The sequence below is a fragment of the Cyanistes caeruleus genome, chromosome 11 (assembly GCF_971803275.1).
Source record: "Cyanistes caeruleus chromosome 11, bCyaCae1.hap1.1, whole genome shotgun sequence".
Classification (NCBI taxonomy): domain Eukaryota; kingdom Metazoa; phylum Chordata; class Aves; order Passeriformes; family Paridae; genus Cyanistes; species Cyanistes caeruleus.
This window is the reverse complement of record NC_141711.1, coordinates 20,115,426-20,142,059: the sequence shown is the minus strand read 5'-3', so window position 1 is coordinate 20,142,059 and position 26,634 is coordinate 20,115,426. Positions and strand designations below refer to the sequence as shown.

Below are 26,634 nucleotides of genomic sequence, written 5' to 3'. Positions count from 1 at the left end.
TAAAAGAGGGCAAAAAACTTTAAAAGGTATGGGGGCACATCTTGGTCTGCTGAGCTGCTGGAGTTCCCACAGCGTCAAGGCTTTCCTCATGAGCTGTTTCAGACACTGGAACAGAAATGTCTTCAGAGTTCAAGTGTTTCTGGTAATGCTCAGTTTTTTCAGATGAGTTCACTAGTACACAATGCCACTACAGCGTGCAGGCTTCCAGAAGTGTGTGCTGTGCTTCCCAGTGCTCCTTACTTCCTGTCCGTATGGATTTTTTTAATTACTTAAAGAGTATCTTAAGTGTTTTAAATTCACATGTGTAGTTTCAGAAAGACCCACTATATCATAATAGTTGTGATAAATCAGTGCTGCCATTTACACTGAAGCTGATTGCTGTGTCTTCCACTATAGGTTGCACAGAGCATTGAGGATCATCATCAAGAAGTAATTGCTTTCTGCAGAGAAAAAGGTTTCCATGGTTTGGTTGCATATGACTCCGATTATGCATTGTGCAACATCCCTTACTATTTCAGTGCCCATGCCCTAAAACTGAGCCGGAATGGGAAAAGCCTCACAACAAGCCAATACCTAATGCATGAAGTTGCCAAGCAACTGGACCTGAATCCAAATCGCTTTCCTATTTTTGCTGCTCTTTTAGGTAAGTAAAGATGCTGCTAGTCAGCCTTATGATTTCAGTTTCTATTAACTGTTTTAAAATAATGTGTGTGTAATTTGACAAACACCTGGGGAAAGGCATCCCTTTGTTCCAGACATTCCTGCTGTGTGAGGTGGACTGGATGTGTGTTTGAGGTCAGACATGCCCAGTTTGTAGAAACCTTCGAGCAATGCAAATTGTGGTTGTCTAGAAAGAAGCGTTGAAAGCAAGGGTTCAGCAGAGCTCTGCCTGGCCAGAATGTTCTCTGTGGGTGGGGGAAATCTGGACAGCTGTGGTTCTAGTTTGGATCCTGTATAGTGTGTGAGTTCAGTGGTACACTTGCCAGACCAGAAGTATGCTTTTGTCTTGAATTCTACCTAAAAATAACACCTGTGGAGTGAAGGTACTTGGTTTGCTGGGGCTTTTTTCCCCTCAGAAATGAGTACTGGACAAATATGTCAGCACATCAGGTGCAACAGAAATATACTGAACTATAATTGAGTGGAACTCCACATTTCTGAAAGCACAAATGACCAACATTGTACCATTCCATTGGTTTTGGCTGTGTGCTTCCTTAGCCCTCCTGCTTCTCATGCTCATGAGCTTCTCATACACAGCAGCATAGGTGGGAATGTCTTCAGTTGCACATTTCTGCATAAATGGGACAGTTTTAACCCACTCTATTTCCATAGCAGTGATAGAGGATAACTGTCATACTCAGACAGAAGAGTGAATTAATTACTGACAAAGTTGACTCCATTGAATAGGATTTATTTAGAATAGCATTCTAAATGCTTTTTGGGAGCAGTCATGTTCTTGATCTTGCAATGCTATGCAAACAAATTAAGAAAACTGGGTTTTCTTTTTAGTTTCTCACTCTGTTTCAGTATGGGTACATGACAGAGGAATAAAACTTCTTTGAGAGCTCTGAATGAGAGTCTTTGTGTTACTGTTTTAAATGCTAATATTTTAGTTGTCTTTAACATTGTTCCTAGTCTAGGAAGGCACCTTCTTTGTTAAGAGGGAAAGAACCAGTGGATCTTGCAGTAGGCAGCTATACAAGTATTTGATTAGTTGGAGTTGCTTTTTGTCAGTTTGTGTTTTTCCTGCCTGCACAGGTGTAGGGAGGGAAGGCAGAGGGTTGGCTGAGCTGCCATTGCAGGAATTGCATGACAGAATACTATTGCTTGGCTTTGGAGTCTATAAATAAGTTGGGGCATGCCAGTTCAGTGAGTAAGAATTACTGCTGGAAAAGCAGTTTCCCAGTTGCTGATGTGCTTTATGGACTTCATGGGAAGTTTGGCTTTAAGTTGCCACACAATTCCAGCTGCATGGCCTACTGGGGCTTTGCTTGCTTATATCAAACAGTGGGTGAGAAAAGTTCTGATAAAGTTTCTGAAGGCTTTGCAATTTTATGCAAGAAGCTCTTGGTTGTTTTTCTCTCTTGTCTTTCATGATCAAATATTTTTGAGCATGTACTTAGGAGAAGAAATGTGGGGTAATTTCACGTGATTACCCTAGAGAGATTTGGTTGCTTTCCCCCCTCCCTGTCAAATTGGTACAAAGATTAAAAACCCCCAGGTCAGCTACAAGTTTAGTTCTGACTATTCCTTTGCATTTCTTGTGTGTGTGTATTCAGTATGAGTAAGCAGAATAAAGTTCATGGAAATCAGGGTTAGAAGAGAAGATACTCCGAAGATCTTCCTGTGCTTGGGGCTTTTGTGTTATTTTTATATGAGTGAATTTTAGGAACCCTAGGTATTTGGGATAGAGTATGATTATATAAGCTGACAACAAACAGATACAGTTTGGCTTAAAGTACTGGCAACATGTTTTAACTTTTGCAACCTTGGTAATATGGTAACTTTTTTTTTTTTTTTTAATAGAATTCTAAGTGCCTGTATGCCTATAGGTGTGTGTGGCATGGAATGTGTTTAAATTAGGGTGGCTTGTTTTCTAATCTAAATTTTTATGTTTTTGTTGAATATTTGAGGGCTTGTATGGCTTCACAGGTTATTCTGGCCTTGTTCCTGTGGGCTCTTTGGGTCTTTTTTGATCCTGTAAAATAGAATAAAGACAAGCACAATGGGAAGGAATGAATGAGCATTTGATGACATGGGAAGGCATGTGAATTTTTTTTCTGGGTACAGCAGTATAACTCTCATGCTAGTACTTTGTGTAGGAATAAAATAATGTATTCTGATATAATTACAAATAAGCTGCTGGCTTAATGTTTACAATTCCAGCAGCCCCAGACTGTCACTATACCTGTGATATCTGTATTCAGTTTTAGGGCTGCAGATGTATTTCCCTGTATCCAGAAAACTAAAGGTTCTTTCTTGTCATTAACTCCAAGAATTACTTTGGGGGAATGCTGAAAGAGGAAAATCATCCTCAAAGTTTCAGTGTCACATTGAGCAGTTGGAGAAGCCTGAGGAATGACACTAAACTGGGCAATTTAAAAAATTGTTCTCAATGGCAAGTGATTTGGGATTGAGTTCTGTTCAGGGATAAAGTCTCTGTTGAAATATTCCCTCAAAATATTTTTGACAAGGCAAGCTTCTAAAGATGGCTTTCAGATGAGGTTCTGTTTGCACTGTGGTTGGTTGACTTGGTTTACAGGTTTCTTTCTTTATAGCTTCTCATTTGGAAAGGATTTATAGTTGTAGCATTGTAATGTAAAGGATTTCCTTGGCATGGGTGGTTAAAATTCGGCCTGGATACTGCATCCTCTGAGCATGCTCTTACAAATTTCTGTTCTAATTGCTGCTGATGTAAACAGGGAGTTGATTTGGATTATTCTGAACTTTTGACTCAAATACTGTAGAATCATTTTAAAAAAGAAAAGCAACCCAAGCTTCAGCAAGTAAAAAAACAAGCCCAGTGTGAGATATAGGGCTCTAATTCAGTGAACTCTTTAGAAAGGGCAGTGGCTTCAATTAGTATCTAATTGCTTTAAAAAAAAACCTAAGGCATACACTAAAATAAGCCATTAAAATGGGAAAAATCAATATATGTTGAGGTTGTTCAGCCAGGTCAAGAAATAGAGGTTGCTTATGTAACACTGATCTCTTTCCCACTGTGACAGCACTTTGTAACATGTTTAGTTATGGAATCCTATTCTGCTCCTGAGTAAAATTTTAGAGCTACATAAGGTAAGTATGGGCATCACTTGTTAATTGGACTACAGAAGACACTGCTGCACTTCACATGGTGAGAATTGATCAAACACTGTCCCTGTGTGTTCTAGGGAGTGAATTAATTGCAATGACAGGTGGACACCAAACAAAATTGAGATTTTGGTGGAAGGGAGAGAGGCCCTGACTATTTTAAAAAGTAGCATCTGCAGGAGTGATTGTCAGTTATCACAGAACTGTCCTGCTCTAGCTGCAATAGATTTTTGCAGGCCTGTACTAGAAAGACTGTCTCATCTTATCTTGACCAGATTAGTGAGTGTGGCTGTTACATGCAAACTTGTTGAATCTTTCTGATATAAGATTAAAGTTTAGCTACTAATGAAAAAAAAAATGATAACATGTCCTTGCTGGAGATCTTAATAGTGTATGAAGTATTGATTGGACACGAAGACTTTCCACTCTGAGAAGGCTTGTCACCAGGCAGGGGACAGCTTTCCTGGCTTTCACGGGTTAAAGAGCATTAAGAGCAAGCTAGATTTTGCAAACAAAATATCAAGAAAGAGAACAATTGTTATAATATTCAGAGAGTCTTTTCATATTCTTTATGAACAGTGCATCCACAAACAACCTGCTGCTCTGTAAAGCCAGGTATTGAATATATCCTGAAGTTTTCTACAGAATTGTGTTAATTCATTCTGCTTAGCTCTTTGTAAAGTTTGGGTCCACAGCCACTGAACTCCATCAGAGGTTGGTTAGTTACGTCTTTGATTAATACAAATGTTTTAAATGTTTCCTAGGAAGAACTCTTTTTGGAGTGTGCAGTGCTTTGGGAAAAAAAAAAAATATAGGTGGTCTTCCATTAGATATGAACAGTGTGGTAAATATGGAATTCTGTCCTTGGAAACAACAAAATAATTTCCCAATTCATTCCCTGCTGCCAGCCCAAGGTCTCATCTGATCTGGTCAGATCAGCAAAAGAAACTTCAGGAACTGGGAACCTGCTAAGTGTCATTGGAGCTGCAGGCGTTCCTGAGGGTTAGATAAACCTGGCTGGTGCCTTGCTGCTTGACCCATGCTGCACAGTGGAGCAGAGTGCAGATTCCAGAGGCAGCTCCCATGTGGATCAGTAATGGCACATGCTGGGCTGCAGAAAGGCCTTACCAGCATGTGTCAGGGAGCAATGAAATGGGTTCTTACTCCGTTGTACCTGCATTGTGAAATGTGCTGAGGATTCCCCAACAGGACGCACTGGCTTGAGGTGGACCCCGTGTTGTGCCTGGCTCCATTGCTGCTGTAGGGGAGCTGGTTTCATGGAAGAGTGCTCCTCACAAACACCAACTGGCTCTTGCTGCAGCAGCAGCGTGCTAATTAGGTTTTTCTGGAGTAACAGAAAGCTATCTGCAAGTTTAATCTGTTAATCCTCTTGATCAGGAGTTGAGGACTGATGGCAGATTTGTTTGGCTGTATGTAGAAACAGTGTGTAATGTTTTACAGTTCACTTAAATGAGTTCTGCATTATGTTCCAGGTAATCATATTCTACCTGATGAAGATTTGGCTTCCTTTCATTGGAGTTTACTTGGTCCAGAACATCCACTAGCTTCACTTAAGGTACAAATTTAATATAACTAGGAGAAATTAAGCTAAAATCAATGCTACTGGTTAACAAGAGCAATGTGATAGCTTAATTGAGAGCAGCTCTGCGAGGCCCTTGTGCTTGGTCACCTTCAGGTGTCCCAGTTCCTGGCTGCAGAGGATACCTGGGGTCATTTGCTTTACAAGGCTAAACTTAGCCTGTGTGATCCCCCTCAGAGCGTGAGCCAGAGCTCCAGTTAGGCTTGCAGAATGCAGCTTCTTGCTCTCCCCTTTCCTGAAGAGGAGACTTTTTTGTTTAGTCATGTTCCTCAGCTATCAAAAATAATGAGCTGTATATCTTCATACCATCTTGTTTTATTTTCTGCTGCTCTGAGTTTGTGTGTAATAATCCGTTTTTGGTATTTAAAGTGTAAATATGCTGGAGAACAGATTGCACGAGAAAGCTAAAGTGGCCTTTGGTAGGTTTGGGGGGGGTTGAGACAAGTAAGTTGCCTGATGCTCTTAGTTTACAGTGTGTGTGTGTTCTGGTGCTTCATCACACTTGCCTCATGCATCTGCCAAGTAGAGGGCTATAAAAGGGAAACTGGACACATCAGAGAATGGGATCGTGGTGACCTTCCTCTCTGCCACAGCAGATACATCTGTTTGCCTTTCTCTTAAGGTGTTCCATCTAGCAAATAATCTGCTTTTTGTAAATTCTGTCAGACTACTTTGTTATCTCTACAGCAAAAATAGGTGGGTTTTTCCCTTTCTGTTCTGAAAGTTTATTAAGCCTTGAAAACTTGTTTTGCCAAAGGTAGAATTTAAAACCAGATTCCAGATTTTCAGCAGAATTTTTAAGGCTTAGAGAACAGCTGTGACATTTGATGTTACACTCATCCTCTATATTGCTGCCACTCTGGTGTTTAGAAAGGTGTCAGCACATTCCAGTGGCAAAACAACCTGCATGCATGTTTGCTACTTCCTTGTAAAGTTTGAGGTGAGAAAATGAGTGAGTGTGCCTCTATTTTCATTTTTTACTAAAGAGGTTAAAATGTAGGGCTTCTTGCCAAGTGATTGAGAAAATTTCTGGTGATTCTTTTCTGTGGTCTAGCCTGAGTAGACTTGTTTGCCCGTCAGGTCAGGTTATGACTTAAGACCTAGACCTCCTGAAAAGCCCTCTAAATTTATACTTGAATTACTGGAATGAAAATTAGATACTTGTCATCTTTGCATCTAGATGTGCCATCAGTGGAACAGGCCAACTGGACTTTGTAGCTGGCATCCCAAGGAAGTGAAACATACACCCACAGAGCATCCTGGCCTGCCACAGGCAGTCCTCTCTGATGAATTTTATCTGTTGGCCAGTGTGATTAGATACAAAAGCAATTCCCATTTGTTGTTAGAGGTTCTGTGCAAACTGCTGCACTGTTAGCAGTGCAAAGCCCCAGGTGAGTGCCTGGACTGAGGAAAGGCTAGCACAGCACAGGATTTGTTGAATTCTGCAGCAGCTTGCTGGCCATTTGTTCTGTGCACAGCCTCAAACTGAGCACAGCACCTCTGTCTCCTGCCTGGCAGCGGTGTCAGGTGGAAGGACACATCTGCAGCAAACCAGTCTTCTTTAGTTATTGGCAATGGAACAACTGCCTGTTTGTTTCAGCTTTAATTTTGCAGTGCCCATGGTTTGAAGTGATGGCTTGTTTCTGGAGCTCACTGATTGAGTTTCATTTCGTTGACGTGCTAGTATGTCAGTGATGTCACCACATCTCTGTAGGGACTTCTTCAGTGTTCATGTGCACAAAGCAATATTGTAAATTTTATGACTGCTTAAAAAGCCCTAAAAAACATTTCTATTAACCATAAGGCTGATAGCAAGGAGTAGTTTCAGAACAGTCCCAAAAAGCACAAGCCTTCGTGAAACCTGGAAATGGGGGGAAGTTGTTGTGTTTCCCCAGGATGTCCTTCCTGGGCTGTGCTTACAAACTGCTTTGTTGTGTCTATTTAGAGCCACAACTGAGTGTTCTCCATGCTCGGGAACCAAGGGCTTTAATCCCACACCTCATTCAGCTCAGGATTTAGAAAGCTTTTTCTCATTGTGTAAAGATTTTAATCTTTTGTCTTTAGAACAGTATGGTCTTGAGCATCAAAGCTGACAGATTCTGTTCCAGTGGCCGGATTTGTTGCTTTTCAGGGAGAACTGTGACAGTTAATAAAATACAATTTATTTCCTGCATTCTCTTTCAATCTTTTATTATGCTGTAGCAAAATAGATACTTTTCCTGCAAGAGAAGCTTTGCCAGTTCACCAGTGAAAAAGTATAACTTAAAAAAGAAACTACCAGCTTTGCTGGTGGAAATGGCTGGGTCTTCCCTGGAATCACCATGGAGAGGGGAAAAAAGCAAACCAGAGGAACCCCTGTCTCTGTTTTAATTGGAGGGGTCTTCATCCAGGAACAGCTGAGTAGAAATGGGAAGATGGGAGGAAAATGGAAAACCTGACTGAAGAATCCGTACTTAACATCTGGAAGGAAATGAACCTGAGAGTCGGGACAGCGTCTCTGTGTGCTGCATGAAAAGTCTTTCAGGAGACACCAATAATTACCATCAGCTCAGCAGAACTGGGAAGATTCCATGGCCAAATTTAAATGAAGAGATACGAATTGCTCTTGCTGCGACAGAGAGAAAGAATCAAAAACCAGCTCTGTGACCTGTTATGAGTCAGGATCTCCTCTGTCCAAATGGCCCTGTGGAAAAATCTCATGAGAGTGCAGACCTGCACTTGGGTCTGTCACCTACCTGAGAGCAGAGTTCACTGAAATGACCACCCAAATCAGGAGTTTGAAACAAGAAGAATTGATAGATTTCCTGAGACATCATCTGATTGCTAGACCTTGTTTGTAAACCAGCATTATCCTGCTTTTTATTTGTGTTTTTTGGGATTTATCTTTAAAACAATTTGGTTCTTATTCTGGAAAAACTGGTTATAGTATGGAGCTTCAAGATCAATGTGTAATACTGTCAGAATGAGTTTGGGAGGGCAATTTCTTACCTCTGGAAGGAATTGGTGCCTGTTTGGGAGCACAGACCACTGAAGAAGTGCTGACTCTTCATTCACAAGGTAACCTTAGAAACAAAGCTTAATGCAGTCTCCCTTTATAAGTAAGAAGAGTATGCAGGGAAACTCCATCTCCTTGGTTGTTCCATCTCAGTGGGGAGGCAAAGATGCTTCTAGAAAGCAATCCAGAATATGGAGGTTAGGCTCTTCTCTGAATCTCTCTAGGAAATTCCTGTCTTACTGTTTGTTGACTTCAGAGGGTGTTTGCCAGAGGGAGACTAATACATGAAGTAGGTGCTTAGGTAATTGCTGCGGCTCAGATGACAAAGGTGACATTATTAAGATATACTTCAAGTAAGTGCCTTGTTGTTTGTGGGGTTTTTTGATGCTAAGGGTCATCATAATGCAGGTCAGAAAGGACCTCAGGAAGTAATCCAGTGCAGCCTCCTGTGAAAAGCATGGTCAGCTTGAGGTCAGAGCAGATTGATCAGGGCACAGCCCAGACTAGTCTTGAAAATCTCCAAGGCTGGAGGCTGCACTGCCTGCCTGGGCAGCTTGCCCTGTGGTTTGATGGTCTCGACAGTGAAGATGCTTTGCCTTGTATGTGGTCTGAGCCCTTCTTGTTTCAGGCTGTGTCTGGTGTCTTCTGCTCTTGCACACTGAACTGCTGTGAAGAGTTTGGCTGTCTGTGCTCAGTTACCTTTCTGTGGGTAATGGAAGGCTGTATTTGCAAAGCCTTGTCTTTGTCACGCTGGGTAAGACCCATTCCCTCAGCCCTTTCTTTCCACAGCAATTGCTCCTGACTCTTTGACAATCTGGCTGTGAGCAGAACCAGCTCAACTGTTCTGACACACGGCTGGGGCCCCAGGCAGAGTGCAGTGCTCTGGAGTGGATCTGCTGTGCACTGAGGAGTGGGATCCCTGGGTCTGCCAGCTGTGCTGCTGCTGTACAGCCCAGGCTGTACCCCCTGGCTCCTCTTCAGTCTGCTGCATCTTCCAGCCCCAGGTCCCTTTTGGCACATCTGCAGCCTGTGGAGTAACCAGGGGGTTATTCCTGCCCAGGTGCAAGGCTTCACTTCTCTAGCTATAGAATTTCTGAAGGCTCCTGGTGGCTCTTCCCTTTGGCTTGTCAGGGAGCTCTGGATTGCAGCTCAGCCCTCAGGTTTGGAGTGTGTTGGACTGTCCATGGCTCAGTGAAGTCTGTGTCACATCCCTGGCTTGTGCTCCTGCCCTCTCCTTTGCATTTTTGACAGAATTTGTGTTCTTTTTCATATCTTCAGCCTTTTCACATACCAGCAGAAAAAAGATGTTCCCTGTGTGTTGCCTCACAGCAACCAAATGTTGGAGGTCTCTTTTGTAGTGGTTTGAAAATGAAACTGAACCAATTATCTGTTTCCAGCAGGCACAGCAGTAAATATGGTGTTGATTAGTCTCTGCAGGCTTTGCTTGCTGAAGACAGGGGGCAGTTGGGGTGTTCCCAGAGTTGGGGGAGCTTTTCCCAAGTGTAGCTTAGGTACCTTCCATGCCATCCTGATCATACTGTGGAGTTGTGCTTATGTGAGTCTGTTCTTTTCCAAAAAAGCATTTTTGCAAATTTATTTTATCAAACCAAACACATTTTTATCTTGTTGCTTCTCTGTTTGTGATGTTTCTCTGTGTCTCATTTTGACAAATACACCTCTAGAATTCATTGCCTTTCCCCACTTAGTCTTTTCAGAGTGCACAAATGAGTGACTTGCGATTTTTGTCAGTGCTCTGTCACAAACTAAAGGAGTCTTTTACAACTGGCAAAGAAACTGGGCCCCTCTCAGCTGGAAGCTCTTGAACCTGATTGCCTGCAAGTATGGGACGCACCCCCATGTTTGCCTTCCAAAATTGATTTTCTGTGATGTTGCTTGTCTGAAACTTTTCTCTAGAGGATGAAGGAAAATTTCTAAAAAGAAATTGGTAAATCATGCTGCTGCTTTTCCTCTAAAATGCTTTGTGTGACACTAAAAGTAAGTTTGAACAACCAACACATGCTCTGTGTTCCACTGCAAGTCTGAATTTTTCCCATCCCTAACATGCAGTAAGACCTAGCTTATACTTTAATGCACACAGGATTAGAAACATTCTTTATGATTCAGTACAAAATCTACAACTTTGGATTTCTGGAAACTTTTGAAATGAATAGGTATTTTATTCTTTCATATCAGGAAATTACATTTTATTTCACCATTTTCATTTCAGACTTTGGTGTAGCATAGGTCATGATACTCTTAGTTATGAAACTCTTAGTTTCTATCTTTATCTAAGACTCTTAGGTATTCCACCTGCACTGGATATCTTTGAAACAGAAGAAAGTCCCAATATGTGAGATGTCTCTAGACGTGTAAAACATTCTTCCATTCCAGAAGGTCTCACTTCAGGATTTAAGAGTATGCTCTAGTGAGAACTTGAGGCTCTTTACAGGCAGCTGAATGGGAGCAAATGCAAAGGAAGCCCTTGATAGGCCTCACTTGGGCTTCAAACTTCTAGGGCCTGAGCTGGCTGTTAGTGCCAGAGTGATGTGATGTCTTCTCTTGATGCCAGCCTTATATGGTTTATTCAATATTGCCATCATGGAGATCACATAAATTAATGGGAGATTGCTTATTCCTGTCATCCACTGTGTTTCCAAGCAGAGATTGTGAGAACACTCAGGGAGCAGTGCAGGGTTTGTGCAAGGCCTCTGCAGAGAGCACATCCAGCATGACACAGCCATGGAATGATTCAGCTGTTTCAGGGACGGGTAATTGTTACACATACGAGGAAAATGAGAGGTGTTCAGCAGCTGACTTGGATTACCAGGGAGAAGAAAATCTCTTCCTTCTTCTGGCAAAATGTGGACAAAATTTCATCACCAATATTTGTGACTCTAAGCTTACATGCGAGTGTGATCTGTATTTAGTATTGTTGTCTATATTCAGAGTGCACACTAGTGTAAACTTAGATTTTAGTATCTGAGGTAGAAATAATTAACCTGACACTAAACAAAACTGTTCTTAACTGTTCACTTTTCACAAGTGCATGGACTAACAGAACACAGGGGAATGGTCTTAACCTGAAGGGGAGGGCAGTTTTAGGTTAGTTATTAGAAGGAAATATTCCCTGTGAGGATGGGCAGGCCCTGGCACAGGTGCCCAGAGCAGCTGGGGCTGCCCCTGGATCCCTGGCAGTGCCCAAGGCCAGGCTGGACAGGGCTTGGAGCAGCCTGGGATAGTGGGAGGTCCCTGGCCATTGCAGGGAGTGGCACTGGGTGGACCTTAAGGCCCCTTAACCATTCTGTTTCTACGTTTAATTTAGGCTTATAAAATACAAAGCTCATCTCTGGTAGAGAGTGACCAGATATAGAATGAATATCCTGACATTTGTAAAAAGTAGATATTAGAAGGAAATTAATAAAAATGGGTACCTGGCAAAAATTCTGTGGTCTAAATGTGAAGAGGGCAGTGTAAGAAATCACATTGTAGGTAGATCAGATCAAGACAGGCAGAAAATAATCACATATGGTAGACCCCATGTAAAATGAAAAGGAGTTATGGTATGGGATTTAAATTTGCAAAGCTAAAACTAGCGAAGTATTAGTCAGAATTTTGCATAAATGTTTCTGACAAGACTGAATTGCACTATTTTCTAGTAAAGTATGATCCCTCTGTGTAGAACACAGTAAGGATGCATAAAGATTTTTCAGATTTTTTTTATATATTAAAAATAGAACTGTTAAATCATAATAGTGATCTCTCAGGTTCTCAATCACTGAATTTTGCAAACAGACAGATTAAATGATGTTAAAAGCAAAAACAGAGCTGCCCCTGTAGGCCCTGGCAGAGTGTTTCAGAATTTTGCAGAAGTTCCAGCCAGAAATTTTAGAAATTGCTCAGGCTTCATCTAGAATGTAGGACATGTGTTTTGAGACCTTGTTCCTGGCCCTGTGAGCCTGTGCAGCACTTGGGATGGGAGCAGAAGCTGCTGATGGTTGAGGGGTTCTTAGACCCAGCTGGCAGCACTGCTCCCTGCCTGGAATTCTACAGAGAGAGGTCCAGGATGGTTCCTTGGCCTGAAGCTGCTGTTCCCCACGTAGGATTACAGAGGGCACATAGGAACAGCCATTCCCATAATCACAGGGATTGGGATTTTTATTATTTATTTTCAGGATTAACCAATTAAATGCTGAGGTGGAACTCCAAGGTTTCCAATGTGTCTTTTTCATCAATTCTGCTATCACTTTATACTCTGAAAATAAACTCTGTCAAAATATTTCCTGGCATATATATGTGAATGTATGAAGAGGATTATGGCGTACGATGAATTAGATTAAACATTTTGTACTGGAGGAAATGTACAACTGGAAAGCAGTAAAAGGGTCAGCTTTGTTGACCTTGTTGGAGCTGATACTTAACCAGCAGGTTTGCACAGAGGTGAGGTTTCACATATATATAAATACATTGTAATTGTGTGAGTCACTGTTTAAGGTGAAGTCTTAAAAACAAAGCGGAAGGCCCAGAAGTGGTCGGATAGCACGTGTGGGAGCAGGGAATTAGTTGCATTTGCTGTCAGCAGGGTTGAGCTGTGTGCTGTGTGCCCATTCCCTGCTCACCTGCAGTGTTTGCTCACAGGTACGTGCTCACCAGTTAGTTTTACCGCCATGTGACGTAGTGATCAAAGCCGTAGCCGATTACGTCCGCAACATTCAGGACACCACTGATTTGGATGCCATAGCAAAAGATGTTTTTCAGCATTCGCAGGTAAAGTTTAAAGCAAAATATTGTCTTGTTTTCTTTTTTTTAATCGATTTTGCTGTTTGTTTATGTTGAAGAATTGCACTTGATAAAACAGTGATTTGATCAGTTGATAATAGGATAATAGGAATTCGTTGATCAGCTGAGCAGTGGCTCAGCTGTCCTAATTTCATGTTCTTTGCTTTCTGAGGGTGAAAATACAGTGTTGACCCTCAGTGCTTTAAACTCTTGATAACCAGAGGGGCTTGTAGCCTAGCTGTGTGCACTGCCTTTGAGAATCAGCTGTATGTGAAGACTGAATGTTTAAACTTTACCCTTACATGGGTTACCATAACATTTCTTGTACTGGAGCTGTGCTGCAGCCCTGGAGGGTCTATAGGCATTAATACTGAGATATGGTGTGTGCATTAACTACTGTTCAGCCCTGTGCTGACCTACAGGTGACAAACCTGGATGTGCTTCTGACAGATTTTTTTTTTTATTTCAGTCTAGAACAGATGACAAAGTTACTCGGTTTAAGAGAGCAGTTGCTTATTACTCGGCAACGAATAAACCTATGCCATTTCATCCACCACATTACCTAGGTAAGTAATGACAGCAGCCAGGCTTTTCATTTTAACCAAAACCTGGGGTAACCCTAAATCAGAAATGATACGGGTGGCATGGTTTGGCATGGTTTCCAAACATGTTTATAACTTCTGGCAGTTCTCACTGACTTGTGAAGATGAGGTTTCAGAAGAAGGTTTTCATAGGGTATGTGCTGAGGTTGTGTTCTTGTCCCAGAAGAAAACAATCTGGATTACTTCTTGGCTATTGCAGCATCTATTCTGGCACTGGGACTCTTGATAGAATGGTGCTGTGAACAACTGAAGTCTGGTGTCCACTCCCATTCATGAGGACAGTTGCTATTTCTACTCATTAAAACATATTTAGTGTTTCTCACTGGCCTTGCTGGCATGTTTTAGAAATCCCTTTAAAGTCTTTGATTTCTTGGTGTCATAACAGACCTGCTTAAATTGCAGCCACACATTGTTGCAGTGTTGCAGATTATTCTCAAGGCTTAAAAATTAAAATGTGTGATCACAGGATTTCCTACTCATGCCCCAATCTTAACACTAAAATGTCATTTAGCTGAAATTCTAAAGATCTTCAGTTACCATACTGGTACACTGACACAGATTTTTCCTGCTTTTTTTGAGGGTGTGGGGTGTCTTTATTTACATCCAAAGACCTGCATTAAAGGGTTTAGAGGCTACTCTAGGTCAAATACTCAAATGACAAAATGCCAGCAGTTCTGTATCTGTGTGACGTGCAGTATCTCCGTTATGACATCTCTCTCTTGGGGTTTTTTTCTTGTAAGCTGCCTTTGATTCCCAGAGAGAATAGGAATTTGCAGCAATGAGAGATACAAAGACCTGAAAGCGGGTGAGACACATGTAATGCACTTCACAAGCTGCAAAGTATTTTTATTGGAAGGTAAAAATGAATAAAGCTGACTTAAAGGCATGGGAGAAAACAGTAATGCTAACAGAACAAGAATAAATAAATCATAGAAGCAAAAGGACAGACAGGGTAACTAGCAAGTAAGTATTAAAAAGTATTTGTGTCAAATACTGAGTGTTTTCATGAGTGCTTGGGTTTTTTCTTTCTTTTTTTTCCTTCTCTTTTCCCCTCCTCCCCTGCAATACAGCAGCCAGACCAAATCAGTTTGGTATGCCTGGGATAGTGCCACCATATGTTCCTTCTCAGATGCTTAACATTCCACAGACCTCACTACAAGCAAAACCTGCGGTAAGTACAGCTTCTGCCCTGCTCCTTGGGAGAGGCCTGCTGTGCTCAGCAAACTGGAATCCAGGTGGGAAAGGTGTAGCCAGCTTTTTCCAGTGTGGGCAGTCAGTGAATTTTAAGTCTGGAACTAAAGCAATGCTACAGACTCTGGTGGAACAGTTTCTGTGGATGCTCTAGATGGCTGAGTTTTAATGCATGCATTTGGGAAATGCCACTTGATTCAATAATGTATTTTGTTTTAAAAGCAACGCCTTAGTTGACTTCATTCAAGAGAGATCCCTTTATTTCAGGCCCAGCAGATGTCCAGTCAGGGTGGGGCCCAAGGCCAGGGTCCATACCCATACAGCCTCTCTGAGCCAGCCATCACCTTGGAAACAGGTGGAAAAAGTCTGTCTGAGCAGAACAATTACAGTAACATTCCTCACGAAGGAAAACACACACCATTGTATGAACGGTCTTCTCCAATAAATCCAGCCCAGAGTGGGAGCCCTAATCATGTGGATTCAACCTATTTTCCTGCCTCTTCTACATCTTCGTCCTCTGACAATGATGAAGGCAATGGGGGTGCAGTGAAGTAAGTTTCTCATGAGGATGTTCTCTTACTCAGCTTCTGTTAAAATAAATTGCTTTCAAAATCATTTACCTGTATCCTGAAAGTAAACATCATGGAGTGAATCATAGAATACCCTGAGCTGAAAGGGACCCACAAGCATCACTGAAATCCAACTCCTGGCAGAGTTGGACTTTGCAGAAATCTGCAAATTAGTGATATGATGGACCTTAAAAAGATAGTTTTGGGTCTCTGACTGCAGACATGTGCATAGTTCAATCTCATCACCTTGTTCCTTAAGCAGGAATCCAAAACCAAATAGTGCTGGGTGTTTTTCCTCTTCTGCCCTTATGTTTTATTGAGAGAGTGAGGTTTTGGTAAATGTCATAAAGCCTTCCAGTCCTTTATTTTGTATAAAAAATTTTCCTGCTTCACAGTATACTTCATTAAAATTTCAGAAGCTAAAATCTACAGAACTTCACTGAACTTGTAGTGTTTACACATCCAAAATCTAGGTGTAATGTAATGTGAATGTCAGAAATTTTTTTCAAGAGTCCTGCAAGTGGGCATTTTTAATAGAAAGCATCCCTTAAAATCAGAATATCTAGCCCAAAATTCCAGTCACAAATACCAAGGATTTACTTCGCTGTCTCAAACTGTATTTTAGTGTGATGTTTTCCTTTCTGTTGTCCTTCAGCCATGTCAGTGGGAACAAAATAGGCTGGGAAAAACCAGGAACCCAGTCAGAAGGTCAAACTCGTGGAGAGCTGGGAGACCAAACAAAGGTATTTCCTTAAATTCCAGGCATCACATTTTATTACTTTGTGTTAAAGCTTTATAGCAAACTCAGAGGAGGATTTTAATATTGATCCATAGTATTTAGTGCAAACCTACACTGCAAAGTGCAGTGCAAAGTACACTTTGTGAATTACGAAACAACTTTAGAGTAGAGGAGGAAGCTTTCCAAGGACGTTGTGGCATATACATAAAATCAAACGTGAAATAGGATGTTTTAGAAAACACTAGATACAAACCAGGAACAAGTCAATAACCTTATTTAGCCCTTAGCCAATAATCTCACCCTCAGGTGTCGCTCTCTGGGATTCCAGTAGTGCATGTTGGATTTTTGGGAAGGAGTGACAGTCTGAGTGTCCGTGGAGTCCTGTAATCCACAGTGCAGTAAGCACAGCTCTGACACCATCAGTGTTAGCCACAGGCCACTGCAGGTGTGTTGGAGCTGAGCTGAGGAGTTAAAAGTCCTTTATAACTGCATGGTAGGAATTTCACATAATACTTGTTAGAGTAGCTCCATGGGGCCAGTTAATGTTGCTGCTTAACTGGATTAGGATGGGCTATATAAGCCCTTAAGAAAGATTTATCATTATTAAATTTGAGGTTTCAAACCACGTTCAAATCAAAAACATGATGGCCTCTATTCCAAGTTTGATCTGTGTTTGGAAAGAACATTCAGATCATTTACACTTAATATGTGTGCCTTGATGGTGGAGCTGTATGCCAGCTGTTAACTCTGTCAAAAAACCCTGATCTTGAGTTAGTTACCACTATGAGCAAACAGAACATTTTCCCTGTACTTTCGGTGTAGGAATTCCAGTAAACTTGGGCTTTTGTGCTTAAAATATCAAGTGGATGATTTCATCCATCAGCAGTTATTATTTCTGCAGACTACGCCTGTAGGATAGCTGTGTCTGCCTGGGGATTAGTCACCGTATGCAAATGCTGATTTGACCTATTACATTCCTTTCTTCTCTGCTGGGCTGGGCCCTGTGTGCAGCCCTGTGGGTCCCCCAGCCCTAAGCCTGTCCTTTCCTGGAGACAGCCCCCACTGTAGGAACACTTCCTAAACTTTCCAGGAGGTGTATGCACAGGCTGACTTAAATGTATCTAGAGTAATGTAGTAATGCTCCTGAGCTTTACTTGCCTGTTTGTTTTTTATTATCAAAGCACTTTGTCAGCCCTCAGGAGCAGAAGGCAGAAGTATCTTTTGAGCACAACAGGAAGGATTATGAATTCATTAATTTTGTAAATGAACTCATTTTCTGCAGAGGTGAACATTAATGATTGAGAAAAGAGGTAGTAATTCAATAAGAAGTTGCTCAGAGAAGCTGCTCCATTCCTGGCAGTGCCCAAGGCCAGGCTGGACAGGGCTTGGAGCCACCTGGGATAGTGGAAGGAGTCCCTGGCCATGGCAAGGGTGGAATGAGATGGTCTCAAAGGTCCCTTCCAATCTGTGATTCTGTGAAGATTTCAACTGAGTGAGCTGTGTGAATTTCTAAAGTAAAGTGCTGAAAATCCAGCATAGATCAGGCAGGTAGCAGCAGCCTTGGCAGTCCTTTGACTTCACTTAAATGTCAAAATCCTTGCAGTTATCTGACAGTGTGATTCTACTTGACACAGGTAAGCTACTCACATTAGACTGGATGTATATTTGTAAAGAAAAGAGTCACCTTTTAACGGTGGTGTTTCCTCAGCTTAGGTGTTGGAATGTTGCTGGAGCAGGTGCAGGAAGAGCCTGGGTACTGCAGTGAGGGAAAGCATCGCTGTCATGGGGGGGTTTTGTCTTCTTCCCTGTGTGCCCCCAATAATTGATAGTTAACTCCTTGCTGTGGTTCACTATTGCTGACTTACAGTTGTTGGGGTAGTAGAAGACAGGGGAAAAGAATCTTCAACCTGATATAGAAATATTTGGTACTATAACACATATTTAATAAAGCTGTTATATAAAAGCATTTGGTGTTAGCATGTTTTGGAAGTGTTCTGTCTTACAGGTTTTAACCATTTTGTCTATATAGTTTCATTTTTATATCTCAAATGAATTGTATATTACCAACTGAAACACAATCTTTGTGTAACATCCTCTGATTGTGTGATTAAAGTATCATCTGAAAAGAAGGTTGCCCTTTGATATTTTGCTGAGCCTGTTTTATTACCTACACCTTTCTGTAGAAGACTTTGAGAAGTTTTATGGGGTTTTTTGTTGTTTGTATTTCTCACGGGTCTGAAGTGAACCACCTGAGCTTGTTTGGACCCATTTTTTACATTACATGTTCTGTGGGATTTCATGCTTTGGCCATTTCCATTTCAGCTTTGCTTTTCAGTTCTTACAAAGCATGTGAACTTCTTTTCTCATATTGTGAAGGTACTCCTGCATGATGCATCATCAAGTGATGATCAAATTTTGCTCTCAAAAGTTTTCACTATTGCTGATAATTTATAGGCATGGAGCTAACTTAAACTCTTAAGCTAAAACCAGCTTTCAGTTTTGAAGACCAGGATTTTAAGGAATTAATTATAAATTATTTTTTTTTGTATCTGTGGGAAATCAACAAAATCCTTATAAAGGCTGGGAAGTTTACAGTATATTTTTATGCATTGTATTTTTCCCATAAGTTTATGAACTGCATCTAGAACTGGAATAGAATGCCACTTCAGTCTTCCAGCCAGAAAACTTTACCATTTTCTCTTACAGTCTTCTCAGACAAAGAGCTTTTATATTTTAAAAAAACCCCAAACAGCCAAAAAAACCCAACAACATTTACCAGACTTTTGAGTTTGGACACTATGTATTTTACATGTTATTTAATTGAACCATGTAATTTTCCCTGTTTTGTCTAGAATTGCAAACTCAGGAGGGCTATGTTTATGGAAGTCTAGATAAATTACAGACTGTGTGACTGTCAGTTAACACATTGAGTTGGGAGTATCTTGGAAATGCTGGGTTAAGGTCATTAAAAGGCCATCAGTCCACTTCTGCGTTATGCAGTTAAAATTTTTAGAAAATAGCAATTTCTGTTGCTGTTAGTAAGTTAAAAGTTTTATCATAATATTTATTTTCATAGTAATGTGGTGCTACTGGCAAACAATGGCTGAAAGTTTCCTGAAAACCGTTCAGCCAGCTTTGGATAATGTATTCTGCACGCTGCAACAGCATGATGTGAAGATTTACTATTTTCATTGGGGGTGAGGGAGGAAGTTTGCTGTTTCTCTTGGCTGATCTCCTGCTATGTTTCTGGACATATCCAAAGCACTTTATTTTCTATGTTCTGTTACAGGCAGAAGGTTCCTCTAGTGCTTCTTCAGGAAGTCAGGCAGCTGATGTCAAAGGGAATCAAACCAGTAATCCACAAATCCCATGCCTGTTGTCCATGCCCACCAGAAACCACATGGATATTACCACCCCTCCATTACCTCCGGTAGCACCTGAAGTATTACGAGTGGCAGAGCACAGGCACAAGAAGGGGTTAATGTATCCCTACATCTTTCATGTCCTAACCAAGGTATGACATTTTAAAATCAGGTACTGTGAGATAATGATTCTGTGAAGATAATTGCAGTGGTATTTCTGGCTAAAGAGTATCAGATTTTTACATGCTTTTTAATGCTCTAACTTCTGGTCCCTTTTTAGTTGTTTGAACCAGTTCCCCCCCCCCGTTTTCTAACCACTGAGATGGTACATTGTTCTAATAAATGTGAGATGACTGTAATTAGAAGTGTTTATTTACAAAATTAATTTTTTTCCCAACCATTTGCAGTTATTTGTATATATCTGTATGCATGGATGTATATGTCTGTATGCATGTGTTTATGCAGAGCCCATTTCCATCTAAAAATTCCTGCGTATGTGCTTTGGTGTCTGTGCCAAGTCTTTTCTATTTTCAGTGTTCAGAAGTACTGAGATTGTTTTCCTTCCCAGTCTGATCCCTCCCATCACTGATAGCTGGCCCTGAGAGAAACACAGCAGCTCTAAGAAATAGGTTTTGTACCAGCAGCTAGCAAATGGCACTGTCCCCATGCCTGGTAACCTTTATTCACCTTTAAAATCCTCTTCAGGACACTAAGGACCACAGGCAGATCTGAACTCTATGAAACTAAAATTTACTGCAACGAGGTTGAGGTTTGGATTTCCTATTTGCCATTTGTTTCTTTAGTACCACAGCTCATGTTGCTGCCGTGTTCTTGGACTTTTTTATCAAAGACAAGTAAAGAAGAACCAAAAGGTCTGTGAAGACCATTGATGCTAGCTCTTTTTCACACTTTGCATAGCCAAATATTCTTAGGATGTTTGAATCCTACTTGATGTTTAATCACAGAAACATTTAGGTTAGAAAATATCTTTAAGATCATTTGGTACAACTGTTAACCCAGCACTGCCAAGGCCACCACTGAGCCATGTTCCCAAGTGCCACATCTACGTGGCTTTTAAATCCCTTCAGGGATGGGGACTCCACCACTGCCACCTGAAGATGTTTCCTTTGTCTTGTCCTTTATTCCTGGGAGCAGAGCCTGGCCCCCCAGCCTCCCCCTTCTGGCAGGGAGTTGTGCAGAGCCTGAAGGTCCCTCCTGAGCCTCCTTTTCTCCAGGCTGAGCCCCTTTCCCAGCTCCCTCAGCCCCTCCCCAGCTCCGTTCCCTTCTCTGGACACGCTCCAGCCCCTCGAGCTCTTTCTTGTTGTGAGGGGCTCAGAACTGACCCCAGGACTGGAGGTGGTGCCCCAGCAGAGCCCAGCACAGGGGATGGCACTGCCCTGCTCCTGCTGCCACAGCGGGGCTGGAACAGGCCAAGGTGCCCTGGTCCTTCTTGCCCAGCTGGGCTCCTGTTCAGCTGCTGCCACCAGCACCCCCAGGGCCTTTCCTGCCGGGCCCTTTCCAGCCCCTCTGCCTCAGCTGGGAGCTGCAGGGGCTCTTGTGATCCTGGTGCAGAATTGTTGAGCCCTGTGGTGGAAGGATGGGAATTCTTTAGAAATGGGCACATGTTCCAGGTTATGTTGCTGTTTTTGAGAGACCTCTGAGTCATAACCTTACACTTAAGGTAGTGTTGTCTGAGTTAAACCTGACAGTATCCTAATGTAACCACTTCATGGTGTCACCTTCAGCATTCATTACTGGGGTAGTTTAAATAGTGGTTTTTTAAGAGAAAGTAGCACAATGGAGTATTTTCTTGTCAGTGTTAAAAATAAAGGTTGATTTTTGGAGGCAGTGCAGGCATTCGTTTTCCAAGAATATCTTAACATGTTTGGATGTGCAGTTGTAGAAAACAGTGTTGCTGTTTTGATAGAAAACGTTGGAAGGTTCTTTTATGCTTTTTTTCTTTAAAAAAAAATTACATACATGTATTCAAACCCAACCTTACTGTAGTAATTACCAGTTAGGTGGTTTTTGTCCAGGTGTGCTCGTGCGTTGTTTTTTACAGTGAGTCCCCAATGCTGTTTCAAATCCTGCAGCAAAAAGTCAGGCTGGTGTTTTTAGACAGCATGAATATTTTTTAAAATAACTGCCTGAAATCTAGATCAGCTTCAAATGTGCTTTGGCTGTCTAAAAGTACATTGCTCTATTTCCATGTGTACTGTATTTCCAAGTGCCTGTATTAAAAGAGCAATATTTAGTTAATCCTCACATGTAGCTAGTCCAGACAAATGTGTGTGTGATGGAGAAGGGAAAGAAGAAATCAACAGAACCTGGAGGAAGTGAAGCAGGCTGGGCTAATCCTTCCCTGAGCTGAGATCCACTTTACTGTTGAATCCCATTTGTCTTCACTAGCTGCCATGTACTGGGGTTGGATTGGGTTGAATGCTTTTTGTTCACTGTAACATGTCATATTTCTCTGCTTTCTTTCATGCCAAAGGGTGAAATCAAAATCGCCGTTTCTATAGAAGATGAAGCCAACAAAGACTTGCCTCCTGCTGCTCTCCTGTATAGGCCAGTGCGTCAGTATGTTTACGGAGTCCTGTTTAGTTTGGCAGAAAGCAGAAAGAAAACTGAAAGGCTTGCTTTTAGAAAGAACAGACTTCCACCAGAATGTACGTACTGCACAACCCATGCTTTATTCCTCTTCCCTTTGCTGTGGTTGCAGAGCCTCTTGTACCGTGATGTGAATGGGAATTGTTGCTAAGATCCCATCAGGGTAGCTGATGCCAGAGGAATTACAGGCCTGTTTGATGCCATGGATAAAAGAAAAAGATGTTGTTAATTTTAGATTTTATTTCCTATCATAGTTTAAGAGCTATAAGTGTTGTCATTTCTAAGCAAGCTCTGAGGTTTGGTTTTGAACGTCTGCTTCAGCTGCTGCCAGATCTGCAGTGAGTGATGTCAGCTTGTGATGTCATTTGTGTGTATGGCAGAACTGGATTTTAGGAAACTTCTCTGCACACACACACAAATCTGCCTGCTCTTTTCAAAAATGGGAGGTGTGCAGGTTAACTTGCCCTGGCTTCCCAAATGTGTCCCTGAAGGTACCTCGGGGAAATTTGCAAGTATCTCGTGTCCTTCAGGTATTGGCATATAAAAACCTAGTTTAAATCCCTCAGAAATCAGGGTGTAACATAACCAAAGGTAGACCTGGGTGAGGACAGACTAAACTTTTGCAAACGGCCTTGTCAAAAGATCCTTTGACTTGTTCAGAGACATGGATGTTAATCTTCTCATTAATCTGAAAGTTGTCTTTTTAAGTCTTGTGTTTCCAGGAATTTGTGTCATTCCAGCCCTCACTCTAGAGTGTTTTGGTTATAATGAATGCATGCAGGGAAATGACTGAACTTTGCAGTAGCATCTTACAAAGGTTCCAGGAACGCAGAAGCATTCAGTGCACGGCAGCAGCAGCACAAGTATTTAAATGTAGGAGTCTGCTGTCACTGTGCTAAATTTAAGAATCAGATATTGAAATTGTATGAAATCATCATTCACAGGCTTCATGTGTAAAAGGATAAAAATAAGTATCAGTTGTAATCTTTATATTCATTCCCTTTGCTCTTTTCATTTGTGATTGTGAAATGTTTTTGTACATTTGTAGTGAAGATGATAATCTCCCAATGGTGTTTAAAAAGCTGTTTATCTTTGCCAGTTACTTTGTGGGAATCAGTATTTACCCTGCTTGAATAATACCTCAGCACACCTACTCACAAACTCCTTACTTCTTAAAACTCACACAACATAGTGGTATTTTGGGTTATAAGGTCATTTCAGGATTAAGACAGTGATTTTATTTGCAGTCCTCATTTCTCCTCATGAGAATTCTGTCCTGAAAAACATACTACAGCCTTTTTTTGGTGAAGTGACTAAGTGCTGGAGATCTGCTTCAGGTTAATCTTGTAAACCTAGAATGTTCTCTTTAGGCTACTGGGGAAACCTATGTAATCTCTATTTTCTCTTAATTTATCCTGCTTTCCAGAGTTTATTCTCAGTGGAGGGTAAGCACACTGCTGCTGACTTGGTTTAGTTATGAGAGCTCTGGCAAATCTTGCTGCAGCACACATTCAGCTACTGACCTACTTCTAGCTTAGGACTGACCAAGCTCTTAAAAAAAGCAAAAAACCAATTTGAAAATATGCCCAAAAGTTCTTTGCTTTGCTGCAAAGCTGGCAGTGCCAGTAAAGATGGATTTGGGCTGCTGTGCAGGTGTGGGATGGAAAAGGGCTCTGGTGCAGGAGTGCCATTATTTTGCTTGGCTCTCTTACAGAGCAGCAAAGCTTGGGCAGTCTGTGCAAGACATAAGGAGAGAGCAGTGTCTGAAGCACTGATTAGCCTTCTGTAACTTTTCTGAGCACCAGGCTATAATGAGCTAGTGATGCTCATTCTCCTCCAATGTCTAAATTATTTTGCTGCTCTCAAAGATGAGTAAGTTATGAAATGCAGTGAAGAAGACAATTAAGAGAAAATCTAGGAATTAAGATATGTTAAGAGAATTAAAAAATTAGTTTCTGGAGAAATGTAAATGATCCTTAAGATTTATGTAGAGAGGTAATGAATATTAATACCTAAAATACTGCCATCTTTGTTGTACAAACCAAACACTGGCAACTTAATAATAGTGCTTGAATAATTGGCAAGGATATTGCATGTGAGGGTTATGGGAAGCTGGGAAAAATGCATAATAAACTGACATATCAGGATTTCTACTAAATATATAGACTGCAAGATAATGGATCTTTCATGAAATGGATGACTTCTTGTCTTTTAAAACATTATTATTTGTATGAGGTTTAAAAGCCAATGAGGAACAACAGCAGCAGCAGTCGGTGGGGTTCTTCAATGATCAGTGTCTGCTAAGCGATGCCTTTGGTGTACATGGCGTCATCTCTTCTCCCAGAGGACAGGAGACACTGGCTCACACAGTGCCTGGTCATTTTGGCTGCCAAGGTGCTGACCCTCCTACCCTTCCCTTGCAGGGGGTGGAAACCAAGGGTCTCCCTTGCCCTGCTTGTCAAGTTATTTCCATGTCCTGATAAATACATGTGTGTAGTGAAACCATCTGCTCTTTCTGCTCCGTGGCAAAAGGCACACTTGCACAAGCTGTCAGAGCTCCTGGTTGGATCCCAAGGTTTGTTATTTTAAGCTCAGCCACCTTGTGACGTGCTGTTCCCATCACGGATGTACTCAGCCGGCACTGGCCCTGCCAAGAGGAAAGCCATGTCTCTTGGGCAGTAGCCCTCGTGCAAAATCAAGCGTGCTGAGTTCAAGCTGTGCTGTCAGGAAGGATTCTAAGGTTAAAAATCACAGTTAATGAGTAAGACCAGAACCACTGGAGCTGTGTTTAGCAACCAGAGCTCTGCTGGGGTGATGAGGCTGGGGCCTTTGGAATCCATAGCAGCACTCAGGTGTTCATCAAGGAGGTTCCTGTCATGCAGGTTGATGCTGACCCTCTTTGCTTGGATTAACCTTAGCATGTGGTGAGGGCACTGTTGAAAGCAGAGGTCCATAGATTGTGTGGTGCCTCAGGCCTCTGTGAGCATTCAAATGTGCTGATGAGCAGTAGGATGAGGTTTGGGATGAAAACAGTATAATCGCCATGGCAATGGGGCTGAACATGCTGATCCTAGTCGGAGTCAATGCCGTTTTCAGGGTAGGCACTGCTCATTTCTCAGTGGAAGTCATGGGAGGAAATGCCCTAAGTCCTGTGATTCTGGCAGCTGAGGATGCAGTGAGTTTGACAGCAGTCTCAGCAGAGATTTTTCAGAGGTTTAAGAAATACCCTGGAGAAATAAGTGGATATGGACAGGTCCTGTATTCATCTATCAGGTTAAATGCTCATTTTGGGTGGACGGTGCTAGAGTTGCTTGTGAATGGATTCAGCTGCAATTCCTCATCCCCATCCCTCAGAGGAGGAACTGTATTCCAGCCCACTGGACTGACCTTTGTGTTAAACCTTTCCACAAGAAGCGTGGTTACCTGCACCCAGCTGTGGCTCCTCAGCACAGGGCTTGCAGGAGCAAGTCCAGAGAAGGCCCTGAAGATGTTCTGAGGGCTGGAACATTTCTGTGGAGACACAGAAAGGATTCTTTAGCCTTTGGAAGACAAGGCTTCAGGGCAAATTAGAGCCATTTCCAGTACCTAAAGGGACTCCAGAAGAGCTGTAGATGGATTTTGGGCAGCAGCCTGGAGTGGCAGGACAAGGGGAATTGCTTCCAGTGGGCAAGCATGAAATACTGGGAAGAAATTCTTCCTTGTGAGAATGGTGAGGGCCCAGCAGGGAATGGAACAAGATGGGCTTTAAGGTCTGTTTCCACTTCAGCCATTCTAGGGGTCTTGTATATCACTATTAGCACAACATAGAAGGCAGTGTTTATCCCTAATGTGACCTTTGTAGCATGTGTCTGAAGGACAGGCTGAGGTATTCTTCCTGTGGCCTTCATGTCACAGGGCTATGGAAGTTCTCATCCACAGATTAAAAGCTTTGAACCATATTTGAATGTTGAAACATAAGGTAGAAAACATAGACAGAAAACATTCCCTTTTTCTAAGCTTAAGGTCTTTATTTGTTCAGTGTAATGGAAAGAAACATCAGGGAAACACTGATGGTGTGTACAGCTTTGCTTCTGATATCTAAAGCACTTACAGAAGGATTTGAAAGCGCAAATAAAATACATTTATTTTGCTGTTCTGGGCCTAAGCAAGCAGAGTAACCCAAAGAGATGAGAGATGTGCACCAGGGCAGGGTAGCTCTGCTGGCTGTTAGAGCCCATCTTTAGAGTACAGTGGTGTATAAAATTTTGGGAGGAACCAAAATAGAACATGATTTTATAGTGAGGCGACCAACTAAATATATCAGAATGTTTATTTGCATTGCTGCATGTGATCTTTGTAAAACTGCCCTGAGCCCTCTGAAGAGTAACTGAAATGCTAGGC

At 41.8% G+C, this 26,634-nt stretch overlaps 1 protein-coding gene across 9 annotated transcripts in view; it reads left to right on the top strand.

The window, feature by feature from the left end:
- The window catches only part of FAM120A (family with sequence similarity 120 member A), a 48,604-nt gene that overhangs the window by 5,994 nt on the left and 15,976 nt on the right, over nt 1–26,634 (top strand). For 4 of the 9 annotated variants that reach the window (XM_086846315.1, XM_086846311.1, XM_086846313.1 and 1 more), the window contains exons 2-10: nt 397–643; nt 5,304–5,386; nt 13,041–13,169; nt 13,651–13,747; nt 14,854–14,954; nt 15,242–15,525; nt 16,199–16,286; nt 19,572–19,796; nt 22,139–22,313. In XM_086846315.1, the coding sequence (XP_086702441.1) occupies nt 397–643; nt 5,304–5,386; nt 13,041–13,169; nt 13,651–13,747; nt 14,854–14,954; nt 15,242–15,525; nt 16,199–16,286; nt 19,572–19,796; nt 22,139–22,313 (1,429 nt within the window). The remainder of the gene's footprint in view (nt 1–396; nt 644–5,303; nt 5,387–13,040; nt 13,170–13,650; nt 13,748–14,853; nt 14,955–15,241; nt 15,526–16,198; nt 16,287–19,571; nt 19,797–22,138; nt 22,314–26,634) is intronic. The other 5 variants (XM_086846316.1, XM_086846312.1, XM_086846314.1 and 2 more) reach the window with 3 other exon arrangements.